Raw genomic sequence first — 18020 nt, 5'->3', positions numbered from 1 at the left:
TTTGTACGACGAAAGCACTTCTATGTTTAGCAGGTTGATTTAAAACTCAAATACTTGTAAAGAAAGTTTGATTTTGTCCTATAGGCCTAGTTCTGATAGTGTATAGAATTTGTTATTTCATTCCAGTTTCAAAGTTGTCGTCAGTTTTCAAATTTAAAGGGACACAGTTGAATGTACTTACGAACAGAGGACGCTCATAACTGAAGGTACGAACGGTACTGAAAAAGAACAACTTATTGCAAACCATAGCATCTTCTACGCCACATAAACCACATAACGGATATAAAGTGTATAATATAGCACAATATACCACTGTGAATGGCTCATTCAACTGAACTTTTCAAGCTCTAACTGTTCTGTTCAAGTTCTTTTTTGCAAAAGAAATGGCTATTACTGGACAATGGATGAATCTACTCCAATAACCAAAAAGCAATGCCTATGACAATAAAGTATAATTAATGACGTTTTAATTGTAATGTTTCATTCCCAGACGTGGTTTGCCGTCGGCGGGTACACGTGTAGCAGAGGTCCTGAAACTGAAAGTGAAAGTAACTTTCCCTTCCGGGCTGCCCCCCCCTCAACCCCCCTGTACAACCCACAGCAGACACAATAAACTACCAAAAGCAGCTTTAAAAGCATCTCTTTATTATATGAACTACTTTTCTGTGTTTGAATGTTAACGGTATAACTTTCATAAATAATGTGGAACAGCTATATAGTATACTTTCTAAACAAGAGTGTACTGTAAGTGCATTGGAGATCAATAGTGGTTTTACAAACTAGTAGGCTACTTTAAATTTTATAATTTTTTGCTCATAATAAAAATCTGGAGAAAACAGCTTTACTGAAAATTTTCCTTTTTAGTGTATATAGATAACATATTTTTAAAGTGAAATAGCATTTTAATAATCATTTTTTGGATAATTTGTTTAAGTTCATACAAAATTTACAAAAACACTATAATTTACTAGATTAAAATCACTTAGTGGGCAAAGTCTTCTAAATTTCCATAGTTGTTTTTTAAACTATTTTGAAAAGATGTATATTGTAAGGTCTTGTGCTAGGTTGTATTTTCTTATAGAACAGTAACAATAGTATTTTAATTAGTAATTTATGTTCTCAAGTTTATTTTCCAGTGGGTGAAAATAAAATTTAACAACGTATCTGAAATAGTATATTTCATACCTAGGGCCGAAAATGAGGTTTTGCCGGATCGAGATAGTTTTTAAGTTCGAGACGAAGTCGAGGACTTGAAACGATCGAGAGCTGTAAAACCATTTCGGTCCGTGGTACGAACGCTATTTTTCACCACACTATACCCTATTACCACCATTCACCACGATAATAATGCACATGATAGTCCACAGAACTACAACTGTAAGGTTATGTGAAGATTTAAACTCAAGAAATTTTCTGTTCTTCCAACAAAACTGATTAACTGTTTGGATTGGTTTATAACCTCCTGAATATTACAAACATTAATATTTTTGCTCTCAAGAAGCTGGCGAGTTTCATAGCTGTTTTTTGTTTTTATAATTAATTTGTTCAATGTAATTCTTGTGGTGAAAACCCGACCTTTGAAAAGGTCTCACGCCTTTAAGGGTAATAACCTTTATAACCTTAATGCAAAACTACGAATTTGGCCGAATCTTTTGACCCCTTAAACGTTGAAATTGGTCCACAAATAAGGGAGGAGTAGTGTTCACAAAAAACAGCCCTCACGTATTAATACAGTATATGAGATAGTTGCTAGGCAGCAGTGACAATGAAACAATTCTATTACAATGCTATGGATACTGATTGTCTATTTAATATGCATTCATGTTTTAAGAAAGTAAGCGGGCAGCTGATTTTGCAGCCCAGGGAAGTAAACCCCTGCTCGGTCCCCAAATGACGATGACAGCTGGCATGGCCAGCAAAACGTAACTTTCAGCCACCAATTGAAGTAATGTAAAAAAGCTAAAAGCATCGTAGTGTGGTGAAAAATTACTATTTTGTGTATTGAAGTTACTCAATGTCGTAGTTAAACATTGTAGATTTCATCGCTACAATCTTTTCCATAACTCTGGTTGAACAATGAGCTAGGTAAAAAAGATGTCTTTTGCTAAGGTAACTACAAGAACTCCCTAATCAAGTATTTTTAGATGGTCGTCGTATGATGGACGCTGTATCTTACTAATACAAATATAAGAGGTAGCACTGAGGACACACACGAAGGTTGCCCTGAGGTCGCAGTGTCTAGTGTCTAGGTAAGGAGGTAACCGAGTGCACCAGATGCAGTCTAGTGCAGAATGCAGGCCGCTGCAACATATTCAATACATGCGTATATAGGAGAAAGACACGTATTGCACGGAGGTTGCCTAGAGGCCACACACGAAGGTTGCCCTGAGGTCACAGTGTCTAGTGTCTGGGTAAGGAGGTAACCGAGTGCACCAGATGCAGTCTAGTGCAGAATGCAGGCCGCTGCAACATATACAATACATGCATATATAGGAGAAAGACACGTATTGCACGGAGGTTGCCTAGAGGCCACACTCGGAGGTTGCCCTGAGGTCACAGTGTCTAGTGTCTGGGTAAGGAGGTAACCGAGTGCACCAGATGCAGTCTAGTGCAGAATGCAGGCCGCTGCAACATATACAATACATGCATATATAGGAGAAAGACACGTATTGCACTGGTGTTGCCTAGAGGCCACACACGAAGGTTGCCCTGAGGTCGCAGTGTCTAGTGTCTAGGTAAGGAGGTAACCGAGTGCACCAGATTCAGTCTAGTGCAGAATGCAGGCCGCTGCAACATATTCAATACATGCATATATAGGAGAAAGACACGTATTGCACGGAGGTTGCCTAGAGGCCACACACGAAGGTTGCCCTGAGGTCGCATTGTCTAGTGTCTAGGTAAGGAGGTAACCGAGTGCACCAGATGCAGTCTAGTGCAGAATGCAGGCCGCTGCAACATTCAATACATGCGTATATAGGAGAAAGACACGTATTGCACGGAGGTTGCCTAGAGGCCACACACGGAGGTTGCCCTGAGGTCGCAGTGTCTAGTGTCTAGGTAAGGAGGTAACCGAATGCACCAGATGCAGTCTAGTGCAGAATGCTGCTGCAATATATTCAATACATGTGTGTGTATATAGGAGAAAGACACGTATTGCACTGAGGCCACACACGAAGGTTGCCTTGAGGTCGCAGTGTCTAGTGTCTAGGTAAGGAGGTAACCGAGTGCACCAGATTCAGTCTAGTGCAGAATGCTGCTGCAATATATTCAATACATGTGTATATAGGAGAAAGACACGTATTGCACTGAGGCCACACACGAAGGTTGCCCTGAGGTCGCAGTGTCTAGTGTCTAGGTAAGGGAGGTAACCGAGTGCACCAGATGCAGTCTAGTGCAGAATGCAGGCCGCTGCAACATATTCAATACATGCATATATAGGAGAAAGACACGTATTGCACTGAGGCCACACACGAAGGTTGCCCTGAGGTCGCAGTGTCTAGTGTCTAGGTAAGGAGGTAACCGAGTGCACCAGGTGCAGTCTAGTGCAGAATGCTGCTGCAATATATTCAATACATGCGTATATAGGAGAAAGACACGTATTGCACTGAGGCCACACACGGAGGTTGCCCTGAGGTCGCAGTGTCTAGTGTCTAGGTAAGGAGGTAACCGAGTGCACCAGATGCAGTCTAGTGCAGAATGCCGCTGCAACATATTCAATACATACATATATTGGAGAAAGACACGTATTGCACGGAGGTTGCCTAGAGGCCACACACTGAGGTTGCCCTGAGGTCGCAGTGTCTAGTGTCTAGGTAAGGAGGTAACCGAGTGCACCAGATGCAGTCTAGTGCAGAATGCAGGCCGCTGCATCATTGCATCATACACTTTCACTGTCGGAAGAGACGAAAGTAGGCTGGTGGCTGTTGCGTCACTACCTAGCTACTGTTAGCTGGTGGCTGGTACAGTAGTTGGAAAATATTTTGTTAGTAGTTGTAATGTTTCAAGGATTATTATAAGTAATTTAAAGTATGTTTGGTGAAAATGACTTTGACACATTTTTTGGCGTATGTTTAGCATGAATATGTATGATAAGTAAAATTCAGTTTTCAAAAATATTCATCCGTTCAAACAATCAGCTACTCACGAAAAATACGCAGAAAAATAAATTACCTACGTAATAGTGAGTCATGACATACTTTTAAGGTTAGTTCTGACCGATTCATGTGAAGGACATTTTTGTTGGGTTTATTTTTAATTTCTTCCCGTTCTTGTATGAATCTATATTATTTGAACGTAATTTTAAAATTTATCTACACCATTTTTTCGTCTGTATGATAACCAGAGAGTAAAGCACAATTCGCAACATCTTTATATTATAGACACATTTAGTCGATTTAAGCGAGCTCAAACGTCATCAACATGATGCACATCTAAACAGGGTTTTATATTTTAAACCAGGTTGAAAAGTCTATTTGCTACTAGTTTTATATTTTACCACAAGTCATAAAGTCTACTTACACAAAGTCAACATCTTTTATTGGTTTCGCAGCTCCACGGTTACTAATGTTATGTTGTTGACACAAAAGATTTTTACAAACTGATTATTTTTCGTGTTATCTACCTTTGCGCGTTTTAGGGTGGACAATCGAGAATAGCATTATTGTTACTTTCGGCAATACATAATCCAATTATGCAATGTCTACCACGATGCGCTCCGGACATTCAAACCACAGTTGCAGCTATCCTAGTCATTATCCTGTATTATCAATTCCTCTAGCCCAGTTTCCTAGTCAGGACTGCCTATAGAGCGGACCGTCAGTTCCGTACCTCTCCTTTCTCCCCCTCTCTCTCCTGAAATCGAAAGTTGGAGAGCAGAAAAAGCAGCGAACCAAAACCTCTTCCTACTTCCTCCATGTTGCAATCTAGATCACGGTAGGATATCATGGTTATGATGCATGCAAGTCATTGCATTATTGCCAGCACCAGGTGGCTACTTGGCATGACATGTGCTACTGCTTTCTTCCAGGACACATTATGGTTTATTGGTAGTTGTATGGCTGCAACAGTGAGTTGACAATATGACCTCTAGATGTAATTGCCTTGGTGCAATTTTACATTGTGCATCCAAATATTACTTGTAAATTTAACATGTTAAAGTTCATCCTGATTCTTTATACGCATCAATAAAATGTTTGGTACATTCCTAAAACGTCTTCCTTGCGAAAACTATTTTACCCTATCTAGTGCCAAGTGTAATGAATTGTCTATGTTGGTTTTTATTAAGAATTAGCTCAGCTCTCTTACAGGATAAAATATTTGGCATATCACTAAGTATAGTTGTTGCCTAGAAGAATACCATGTGAAGAGATTTCTGAGATGTGAAAATTAACAAACAAGACCTTTTTCTGGTAAGGGTTCAAATATATCACTCGGCATATACCTGAAAGATTTCTCTGTGATGGATTCGTTAGCGAATGTTGATAATTAAGTCCTTAACAGGATAAAAGCCATCCTCTATGATGATCACAGTCCTGTGTGATCTCTGATCCTATGTCCTTTGTGAATCTTCTGTACTGTGTTAAGGTGTTTGGCCACGGTAAAGGTACCGGTTGAGTTTTGTCAAGGATGTCTTCAGCTATGTTGATGTGGATCCCAACTCACGTGTATATCGCTGTAGACATTATACATCACCAGTGTCTAGTGTCTACTAGAGCCTGTAGATCTCATGGTCACAGGGCTGATTGCCAGGTAACGGCTGACTGGTCCAACTCTGGCGAACCTTCGGATCAAGGTTCTCTGCTCATCTTTGACATTACTGTTAGGCCTACTGCGGGTTTTGCTGATTTATTTATTGTATCCATACGTAATCTCTTCTATTTTAACGGGTTGAGAAAAGAAGGCCCTAAATCACTCGTTCGCTTATTCATATAGTGATGCTAACTTAGGTCTGTATTTTAAGTCACTTGTTAAGTGATGCTCACTCAGTGAGTATTTTAAGCTAGCTATGAATGCAGAGTGTGTAGAATATGAGATTACTAGCTAGGTGAGAATTGATTATAAGCTTTAGTTTCCGACGAAGATCAGCTGTTTCTATATCCAGGGCCATTATTAACAGTCCAATGAGCAAGGACAGCTAGCTAGAGAAAAAACTAGCGATTTTCTTGAGGTTGAATCTGCAGTCTACTGTATTGGTAGTTTCAGACGAGAATATAACCATTCACTATTCAACTATTTTGTTAAGTATGGTCTCAATTTGAAAATTTTACCTTAAAGCAACTGACTTTGTAAAAGTTTTTCATACATAAAAGGGCAAACTGTTAGACGAAATCTGAAACTTATCCTACTTAACCCGTAACGATCAAATGCAGCTGATATAAATTTCGAGACATCTGCCCAAAAACCACGAACCATCCTTCCTATTTGCTAACTCGTAGCCAAAAAATATCACATAGGGTGCTATACTATAACATGTACAAAACACCACTGTGCCAGTTTCAAAGCAAACCACGCTGACAGCCATTTTCTCATTTGCTGCAAGTACAAGGCTAGGCTTCATTCATTCCCTGCTGCCTGTTATCAATTGTTATCAGTCCCTTACGCAAACCAACCTTGGTAGCTGCTCATTGATCGTTGCGCCGCATTCGCTCGACTAATCAAACCTGAAAAGATCACAGATCTAAACCTTGTTAAGTGAATCACTGAGTAACTAAAGTGGCGAAACGATCAAGGTAAAATCGCAATTATGTTGCGCCATGGTAATTGTGTTATGAAAAGATTTCCATATTTAGTTCGTGAAACATAATAACAACATTTTTTGTCATGCTGCAACATAATTTAAGATAGAAAACGAAAATTACTTGTAGATGTAAAGATAAATTGTAAAGATAACCCCAAAAAAACAATCAGCTGTTTAGTAAGTGATTCAATAATTTCGTCTATTCATATTGTGTATGTGTGCATTATACCACCAATATGTCGAACTATTGACAAGAATGCCACAATAAGCTAGAACCATTAGAACCCATTAAATCAATATATACATCTTACTAATATTATAAATCTGAAAGTTTGTGAGTTTGTGTGTATGTTTGTGTGTATGTTTGTGTGTGTGTTTGTGTGTGTGTTTGTTGCTCAATCACGCATAAACTACTGGACGGATTGGGCTGAAATTTGGCATGATGATAGCTCACATTCCCGATTAACATTAAAGCATATTCTTATCTCAAAAACCCTTTCGGGCTCCGCCCCAGTGGCTCTGTAGTTCCCCATGTTAATCTTATGATTTTTCATATTTAAAAGGAATTAATGAAACTTAACAGCTGTTTCAATTATACAAGTTGGTTCTGTTCTATGATATTCAATAGCATAAAAGTTACAAGGATTACCAACAGGGTGCAGCACTATTATTATTTTTTTTTATTTATGACAACAGCTAATTTCCAACCAAAAGGTGAGTGAGCGTAGCGAACGAACTTCAACCTGTAGGCGAGTTAGCGTAGCGAACGAGCTAACCTGAAGGCAAGTGAGCGCAGCGAACGAGCTCCAACCTAAAGGTGAGTGAGCGTAGCGAACGAACTTCAACCAGGACGTGAATGAGTCATGCGAATACTTATGAAGTTAAACGGGGCGAAGCCCGCGGGTACAGCTAGTAATTTTTATATAATGCGATTGCTTACGAACGAAAAATTTACCTCAGCTGAATTTACTTCAGCTGACCAGCTCGCAGCTGTCTTAGCTATGGACATGGACAAAAAATGTTTCTACTCCCTAGGGAGTAAAATAGCTACTTTTAGACCCGCAACACGAGTATGAAAAACGGCAGTTTTTGCTGCAATATGACGAAAAAATATTAAAATATAAACACAAATGTATTATATATTTTGAACTTTTTAAACACGCCAAATTGATTATGGAACAATAATGAAATTAGGATTTATTCTACAAAATAAAACTTCATCATCCTATAAAATGTAACCGCAGAACAAAGTTGCTACAACATCAATTATTTGAAGCTTACGTTTTTGTAAATTGGAATAAAACAAATTATACAGAACAGAAAAATAGATTGAGTCGAGTCTATTTTTACACGCAAAACTACAATAACTATAAAAACTTCGTGGATTGAGTCGAGTCTATTTTTACACGCAAAACTACAATAACTATAAAAACTTCGTGGATTGAGTCGAGTCTATTTTTACACGCAAAACTACAATAACTATGAAAACTTCGTGGATTGAGTCGAGTCTATTTTTACACGCAAAACTACAATAACTATAAAAACTTCGTGGATTGAGTCGAGTCTATTTTTACACGCAAAACTACAATAACTATAAAAACTTCGTGGATTGAGTCGAGTCTATTTTTACACGCAAAACTACAATAACTATAAAAACTTCGTGGATTGAGTCGAGTCTATTTTTACACGCAAAACTACAATAACTATGAAAACTTTGTGGGTCGCGATCTGTCACTTTTAAATAAAATACGATGAATTCACAATACTTTTTGACTTCAGGTATATACTATAAATTTACGTGATTGGATCAGAAATCCTATGCTAAGTAGAGAGCATTCCTTGGTAAAGAAAAACTTCAATCACTTATTCAATTATCGAAAAAGTTGGAGAAACGGGAAAGAATGTCACCAAACAAAACAATTTAAAAATAAATATGTTCGTGGTTACAGTTTTGGCGGGTTTTAACCTAACTCGTAATGATTTGTGAGGTGAGCTCTAACAACGTAAACATGATTACCGGTATCGTGAAAGGTTTATGAAACATAATATTTTTATAGCAAAATAATATACCTTTCCTACTGTTTAAACAATGGCACAAAACATTCCATTCACTAAACTCACGCCTTCAGTTTAACTCAAAGTATAAATTATTCATAATTCCATTGAAATTTATCGTGTTCGTCTGGATACTGCATTATTCAAGGTGAATTCATAAATTTTATGAATACATGGGTCTGAAAACATTCCGGGTCATAAAACTTTAATACACTTATATCATTCTGTTGAAGTAAACAAAGTTTTGAAACTGAATTGCCCTGATACATTAGCTAATTGTTGACAACTTATAAAATTGTACGACTGTTTTAAACTTATCGTCTTATGGATCAGCTATACAGAATACAAACTATGTTATATTCGATATCAGCCCACCAAGCCTAATTGGAATCTCTTCAAAATTACTTCAATTACTTCAAAGTACTTCCAATTTTACCGCAGTATGTGAAACCTACGTTCAGTGACCAAAGTTAAATGATATTGTATAGACGCTTTCCTCTTCCCGTTTTTTTCAGTGTATTTCAAATATACTGATTCCTAGGATGAACTTCGCCATGCGTCTTTTAAAACAATTTGGCTTGTATGGAAGAAAAATCAAATTTAAGATGCAAAAAAATATTTCATCACAGACTTGACTTAAGTTAAAAGATCTCTTTTTTGCTGACATCTTAAAGTCTACACATTTTATTGGGTGTACAGCCAAATAAGTTTTGGTGTAGACATTATTGTATGAACATTTTATATCACAATACCTGCTTATTTATAATCCAGTGTTTATTTGTTATTGTTTGTAAAAAATAAATAAAGTTAGTTGGTTTTGAGTTACGACAGTCTTAAAAAACAGAGCATTATTTAATTTCTCAGTAATATAGCCTAGTACAAATCATATTCACTACAACTTTTTCCGCTGTTTGGCGTAGGTATCAAGTAGAGAAATTTGATCACAAGTGCTTAGAGCTCAAAGTGCTTGGAAGTAACGAGTAGAGTGTAGAAAGCAAAAATATTACAGTACTTCCTATTCTAACAATCGCTGTTGAGAAACCAGTACCAAAACGTCCCTCCAGTTTCGCTGGTTGACAACCATGGTCCCAAGTCCCAAGTCCATTATCAGTTTCCTGCATTTGTCTGACGTTCCCGTCGAGGAAGGTCGCTGTAGCCACAGTCACAGTCAAGGTCCAAGGTCCGAGGCGGCGAACCGAGGACCGAGGCTAGACTTGCCTTGATCCACCAACCAAACTGCCCCAGATCCATCGTCCTCGTCCATCAATTACAAATTTTGTTTGAAGATGGTCCGTGACCAATCGTAGTGATTAGCTACTTCTGTGGGTTGGTTTGACAACTGTTTTACTAGTATATCCAAGCACAACAGTCTACATTTTTACAATCATAATGGCCAATGGGGAAGTCGGAGGATTTGTGAGATGATTGTAGCTTTGTTACAGTCTAAGACCATTACCATTTGTTCCTAAGCCCAGTTGTTCCAGTATCGAAACGGCGAGCGAATACTAAACGAGTGAGCACTATACTCAATCTTTCCCCTAAAGGTTACTGATCTCTTTCTAAAATATTTGGCTGTTTCAGTCAGATGTTGTGTATAGTTTTAACAACTATTTTGCTTGTTTCAGGAAAATCTTGTGGAAAAGAAAGCCCAGACAAGAAAGATGACAGTGAGCTGTGGAGCAATGTGGAGGCACAAGCGGCCTTCCTCGGACCCAACCTGTGGGAGAAGACACTCTCATACGACTCAGATCTTAAAGTAAGTATCCTACTTTAAGCAAGAACAGTTTCATAAGACTTACATCTTAAGATCATGAACCACAGCAAATTGTCCAAAAGACCAAGTAATACTCACAGAGAAGTAGGATATAGAGGAATCATTCAATGGTACACTTAAGTGGTGTCTAGCGCTGGTGTCTAGGGCAAAACATCCTTCCAACCCCCTCGCCATCATGTACTACAATGCTCACGGTTGAGGAAGTCCCTGTGCCATAGGAATTTCCGCACAATGCTCACCGTTTGGGCTCTTCCTCATTCGTCACAAGTATATTTTCGCCCCAACTTACCAGAGCTGAAAGCGCTTGGTTGTTCCATAAGCTTGTATCCTACGTATCATTCTTCTCTGTTGTAATCTCTGTTCATTGCATTTGATAGTAGCATTGACTATTGGATACTGAAGCAGACATCCTGTCTAGATATGGACCAACTGTCGCCAAATTATTTCTAGAAAAAGAACGTAGTTGAGTGAGATAGTCACTACTGTAGAGTCAATTTTTTTTTATCATTTTTATTGTTGCTGACATATGTAGTAGTTGATGGGTCACAACAGTTGCTATAGCTCACAATAAGTCGGTCCATCATGTGTATGGACAAAATTGCCGCTATCATCATAGTGTTTAAGCTGAAAAGTATATTCCTTTACATTGGCTACTGCTCTGCTTCTAGGAGACATAAATATTCACAAATTATAGACTAAATCAAATCAAAATATTTGAATAAATTCTTTTGTAGACAAAGTAGGCCCTACCTAGTTGATTTTTTTATCAAGAATGTCCTTGTATGAGGCCTTGGCGACATTTTATTATTGTTACGAATTAAAGTAAGACTTGCACTTAATAAGGCCAACAACACTTTTTTGCTGCATCCTAGAGGACATAATTAATTGATTGGAATTCTTAAAGACATCCAGAAATTCTTTTATTCTCTCATATTTTTATGTTCATTACTTCTCCATCCAGCTCTAATATGTAGTTCTAACCCAAACCACCTTGCTTACGCTATCTGATTTTCATTTATTTAAACAGTTCACTTTTTCTCTGTCAGTTAATAACGACTCCAGTACTAACATTGTTTATAGCTGGCTGTGTAGCAGAGTGAGTGGTTATAGTACTCGCCTAACAATGAAAAGGTCACAGGATCGTTCCTATTTTACTGTAATAATATTCAACTTGTGCTCTTGAAGTCCTGAATACCCAACCTTCCTCCTTATTCCATCTATTTTTCAGTAATTCAACAAGTCCACCCTTCCTCCTATCACTACATATCATCCATACCCTAATAATCTTATGTCTAACTTAGCTAATTCACTACTCTGTCTTTTCTAGTATGTGGACCTGGACGAGTTCCTCTCGGAGAACGGGATCCCGGTGGAGGGAGGAGGCGTGGGGGTAGGTGGGGGTGGCAATCCGGTGGTAAAGGACACATCCTGTGGCAGGATATCACCTCCCAACACGTCACAGCCCCCGGGCATGCTGCCGAAGAGGGAGCGGTCGCCGTCGCCCTCGGAGCCCATGAGCCCCCTCACCATCAATCCCCCCTCGCCCGCCGACTCCAGTCAGTATAGTTTGACGGACAGCATTGGACAATCTTTTGAATGTTCGTGGAATGATTTCATGAATGTGATTTCATGGCACATGAAATCGGTGCAGAGCTAACATAAGACGCAACGTTTGGTTTAAAATATATTTATCTATGTGAATACTCTTTGGTATACGTAAAGAAGCGTAGTAAGTTTGGACCATGTACAATAAGCTAAAATTGTTGGTTTGGTTACAATTTTATACTTATTAATCATACGCATTTTGTCCAAAAATGTTAATTTAAGGGGACCGAAGTCTGAGAATAGTCTGACTTGGCTCGCCACCGAGTCACGATCACGTTATGCTTTAAAATGTTAACTAAATTTGAAATTAACACAGGTTGAAATACAAATTTACTGGTAGTTAAAGATTATTGTTGCGTCTTACAAATATCTTAGTTCTGGACCACCACTTGGGGTTGGGATGCTTGTAGGCAATATCATTGGGGATTAAAAGATAAAAATGGACATGCAATGTAGAAATATGAACATTTGACAAAAAAGTTCTGCTAAAAGAGCTGAACCATCAAAATGTAGCAACCAACATTGACTGTGTTGACCATTTTTATGAATGGTACCTTGATATTATTAAATTTAACCATGACCATTAACCAGCTGAAGATAGCTTAACTTACACCATTGCACAATTACACCAGATAAAATAAAAGTTTCCCAAAAATACTCAGTGCATATATACTTACTCTATAACTATTTAAAAGACAATATACATATAAACGATGTAATATTGCCTGGATGTCAATGTCAAGTTGTATTAGTAATGCATGGTTTTGGTGTTAATGTTTTTACTATCACCTCATTATAATAAGTGTCCATTTGAGTCCTTACATCTTCAATGACTATAATGATTTGCTTGTTGGTTTTGGTGCTGTGTTCTGTAAAATCCCTCTTGAACTTTAATCAGTAGTATTTGAAAGCCTATTAAAAGTATTATTTTATCTTGTTAGGTTGTACCGGTACCATTGACTGATAGATACTGTTGCAGACATCCCATCTATGTGGACCAGCTGTCGCCAATTTAAAAAAGAAATTGTGTTTGCCAGTCACAGAATTTGCTAGTCTCTAAAGTTATATCATAGATAAAACATACTCCCTTAGTAGATTTCTCATCCTTATGGAACAGCTGAAGACAATTTTATTGTTAGTTCTGTACGGTTTATGTAGAGGTCGTGTTTTGTTTACAATTTGTTTCCCGTTATTATAGCCATTTAAAACCTCGTTTAACCAAATAATATGATCTAATCATAAACAATAACCTGTCCCCTAGTTATATAACCAAACAGTAAAGCACAAATCAAGAAATTAACCCTAAAATAATAGAAACAAAGTTTCGTCGACACTAGCGCCCATGTGTCACGTACATGAACTAGACACGAAAAACGTGCTTCAAAATTTACAATGGGATGAGAAGTCTACTTGTGTTGGTTAGTCTATGGTTATATTTATTTCTACCTTATCTATTGTTCCTGAAATAGTTAATGGGTTATAAAAAGTTGCTAAAGCTAACAATCAGTTGTTCCATCAGTTTAACTTGGTAAAAGTGTTTGTGTATTCGACAGAAATCAGTAATTTAAATAGCATCTGGTGGTGGTGGCTCACAACTAGGACTATTTGGATTTTAAAAACTGGCGACAACTTAAACATGGTGATGGAATGTCTAGTTGTATCAATAGTCAAAGGTTGTACTACATTTGGATATAAAAGTATATTAATAATAGGTTAGTACAATTCTAATTCCTTTTAATAAAATAAAAGTTGCCGAGTCTTGCGATTTTCCTTGAATAGTCAACATTTCAAATCACACTAACGTTTAGTGAAAATTTTCAAATAAAATTTGTCCTGATGATTATTTGTTCAAGCTCATCCAAAATGTTAGTGAAAGTCACATTACTTGAGTCTTAGCCAAGGATAGAACTTCTGGTATACAAACAGGTTTCAAAGAGCAAGGCTAGCAGGAAATCCCCAGCTTCACTTTCAACTAACACCTGGCCAAGCCTTCTACTATCACTGTCACTATCTCTTTGTAATTCCCTGAGTTTATGAATGAATTTAGTTAAAATTCTTTACCATTAAAATTTTCAGAAGTTAGTGTCGCTGAATAGAATTAATTCATTTTGTGCGACACCATAACACTCACGGTTCTAATATAACAGATCTGCATGTTAAAAAAGGCTGCAAGTGCATGAACAATGAAGTAAATGAAAGGAAGTTGTACAGTTTAAAAGCATTGGTAACTAATATTAACAAACCTAACTTTTGCTGTAACAATTAAAAGTCTCATAATTAATTGAAGAAAGATTATAGGATACAAAAATAAAAATATTGATGTAACATAACAAAGAAAGAATATCTGTGGTAATTTATGGTTTTTTTCTTCAATTAATTAGTTAATGTCTAGATCATCTGTTAGGAACCCACACCAGATATTAATTGGTGGAGGGAGGATAGACATATCTCTATTCATATTTGATAAAGATAAAAGTCATATTCCTATATAGCTTAGTTTGTAAGTTGGATTCTTAGTACTGGATCAAAAAAAGAAAATACAATTAGAAAGAAGTATTAACATATAAGCCATACCTCATATGGTGGAATGATTTTGAGAAGCTTTTAAATGGTTCTGTTAGCAACATGTTTTGGTTGTATTGCAGTTCTACAAGAATTTTTTTACTAATTTCATTATGACTCATATTGTGATAAAACCTTACATCCAGAAGAAAAATTAAACATAATGTACATATTCTAATACAATACAGCCTCCCAGGGCAAAAAAAAACTTTTTTACGAGCCTTACCAATTAAGGTTAAATAATAAAAACTTGTAATTTTGACTTGCTTTGTCTAATGCACAACATTATTTTACAGCACTCTCATTCGCATCGTCCAGTAGGGATTTTGACCCGAGAACAAGAGCGTTTTCAGACGAGGAACTTAAGCCACAACCTATGGTGAAAAAGTCAAGAAAGCAGGTATGTAACAAATAAAATCATACTTGAAAGTCTCAAAATGCATTCAAATCTCTGTCATGTATCAAAACTTAATATGATAACTGTTTCATTTCATTGCATTTCATGTGAACACTTTACAAAACTACTTATATCATGTCAAAACCTTTGTGAAGAAAGTACATAGAAGAACCAATCAACATTTGAGACAAATTCAGAATCAATACAATCTGAAAAGGAGCAAATAATTTGTAACTAATCTTAGAAATAAATCATCCACCTTTTTGGAGGATATTTTCCAAAGTATCCATTATCCAAAATATTTCAAAATAATAAAAACATTGCTGGTAAATTATGGTTTATGAACAAATTTAATTTAATTGTATAGTAACAAATATTTTTGAGGACTTTGTATTTTATTAATTTTTATATACGGTTGTGGTAGTCTATTTTCAGTTTCGTTTTAGTAATTCAAATGTAAAGTTAAAAGCAATTTCTGTTCATTGAAAGAACATCTTCGATTAGTTATTTGATTTAGCTCATACTATCAACTTAATCCCAATCATTTTTTTAACATTTTCATTATATTATATCATTGTTATTTTCATATGTGAGCTGGGTTTAAACCTTAAGGCTCCGCTCTACCTCTGACATGCCTTGCAAATACTAAATTTGCAAAACTCATATGATAACTTTCTCATGGCTAAGTTTAACTATCAAAGTAAGTTTCAAATAAAAATTTATGCTGTTGAATCAACAATCAGGTCATCCAATAAAGTTGTGAAATTGCAAATTATTTTTCAGTATCCCAGTGAATAAAAGAGATTTAGTATTTTTGTTACCGGTAACCCAAAAGTAAAAAATAAGGGAAATAATTCATTGCTAAATACCCCACAACAACATTTTCTGAAACAAGCGAAAATTTTAGTTAACAATCAACATATCCGAAATTCAGTTTGAAAACAAGTAACTTGAGGTAGAGCGCCCCCTTACTCCTGGAGTATAACCTTAACATTGTAGCCTTTGAGTCTTACAGTTCCGTTGGTTCGTCCACGACCTCCTACAAGAAGCAGGTAGTTCTAAACAGCTCCTGCTAGCTTAGAGGAGACGGTATTTCATTTCATGTAGTCATTGCATGTACGGTGTACGGTTATGGGGTTTTTCACTTACATTTAATTCCCATTAGACTTAAGGCTTAGCTGTAAAATAGATGCGTACAATAGTACACTACTATTCCACACCTTTAAAATTTGTTTACCAAAAAACTTTGCCTAATTTTGAGGAAGTATTAGTAAAACAATTACCTGAATGTTTAAACTATTTTAAAATGGGACATAGTCCACACACAAAGTTTTCTATTTTACAGACATATCTAAATCCGTTAGTATTCAAGCTTAGTTAAAAATATCCTTTAGTGTAGTAAAAAAGAAAAGTTATTATGAATAATAAATTTTTGTATGAAGGTTGTCTGTAAATTATTGTCTACTACCAGTTAGACGTTGGTCTCAGATATGAACTAGCTCACTTGCCATTAATTGATAAACAACCCTCGTAAACAATCGTTCATAAAATGCTCTTAAATTATATTTATTTGTTAGCTTATAACTAATTGATCTCCATAATGACAAATGCAAAAAAAACAATTAAATTCATTTACCCCCTACACTCAGATTGCATTGATTTTACTAATATTAATCGGAAAGTAAATAAAATAAACGTTTTATAGCACTTAAAACATATATTTACGCTTATACTGTTACTCACAAGCCGGTAAATATACAAAAAAGATATTAAGTGGTTACCATTTATGATTACCACTTACCATCTTTTTAGTATATTTACCGTCTTGTGAGTAACAGTATAAGCATAAATATATGTTTTTAGTGCTAAAAGACATTACTTTTTATTTACTTTCTGTAAATTTAATAACACGTACAATGCTGATCAAGAAGTTATTTAATATTAATCTTGATATTTAAGAAAGAATTGGTAAAATATCAGATATTTTAAGAATTTCAATCTCAATTGTATACATCTGTTTTATTTATAGTGATGCACATTTGGAAACTTTTGAAGGTGTGGTTAAGTAGTGGTTCGTTAAAATGTTTAGATTTGACTATCCTCTGATGCATATATAGTTTAAAATACAACTATAATACAAAAAAGTCATATCAAAATGCATATAGTTTATTATAAAGTTGCTATACACAATGTTTTTTGTAGTTTCCGTTCCAAAATGCATCATTTTCGTTCCAAACGATATTGCTATTGCAAAAATCTAATTGTTGATAGTGTTAAAGACAAATTTAGAAAGAGGATGTTATCTTGATTTAGGGCACCTTTAATTTGTTGAAGAATATTGGTATTTAATTGTTTGTATTTAGTTATGAATAAAAACTGTTGTTATTTTACAACAGATCTTGTTCAGGAAAATATTTTACTATTTCTAAAATTAAAACATAAAACTGTGACTAAAATGTAAAATTTTTAAGCCGTCCAAAATTTGTATGATGCAGGTTGAAATGGGAGGGGGGTCGGACGAAGCTTCAAGCACCTTTTCATGGCAGGGACTCGGGCCGGCTTCTCAAGATTCTGATGTAAATGATTAATTAATTTAATTTAATTAACACGTAATTAACATTCTTCCATAGTATATTTTGTTATGTTTATCAAAGCACAAAAGTTAAATGAATAAAGTAGTGCCTTATTTTCTAAACATTGGAAACTATATTAATAGAAGTAAACATTTGAGTAATTTAGTCACAGGCCTTAGTCCCTTTCGATATATACAGATTAGTGTTGGTTTTAATTTAAGTTTTCATAAAACCCTATTGAAGTAACTCCCACATAAATTATCTGTACATAGAGTAGGTAGCTTTAGTGATACTTTAGAGTATGTAGTTAATCTATTA

The 18020-nt window shown here is 36.0% G+C and overlaps 1 protein-coding gene across 9 annotated transcripts in view; it reads left to right on the top strand.

The window, feature by feature from the left end:
• The window catches only part of LOC128994167 (hepatic leukemia factor-like), a 184586-nt gene that overhangs the window by 163123 nt on the left and 3443 nt on the right, over positions 1 to 18020 (top strand). For 6 of the 9 annotated variants that reach the window (XM_054418522.1, XM_054418515.1, XM_054418518.1 and 3 more), the window contains 4 exons: positions 10417 to 10547; positions 11893 to 12163; positions 15029 to 15132; positions 17625 to 17705. In XM_054418522.1, the coding sequence (XP_054274497.1) occupies positions 10417 to 10547; positions 11893 to 12163; positions 15029 to 15132; positions 17625 to 17705 (587 nt within the window). The remainder of the gene's footprint in view (positions 1 to 10416; positions 10548 to 11892; positions 12164 to 15028; positions 15133 to 17624; positions 17706 to 18020) is intronic. The other 3 variants (XM_054418520.1, XM_054418523.1, XM_054418521.1) reach the window with 3 other exon arrangements.

Source organism: Macrosteles quadrilineatus, unplaced genomic scaffold (assembly GCF_028750875.1).
Source record: "Macrosteles quadrilineatus isolate MER2022 unplaced genomic scaffold, UCM_ALF_1.0 Scaffold_5__1_contigs__length_97177068, whole genome shotgun sequence".
Classification (NCBI taxonomy): domain Eukaryota; kingdom Metazoa; phylum Arthropoda; class Insecta; order Hemiptera; family Cicadellidae; genus Macrosteles; species Macrosteles quadrilineatus.
Note: the sequence above shows the minus strand (reverse complement) of the source record. Positions and strands in the feature narration are given on the sequence as shown.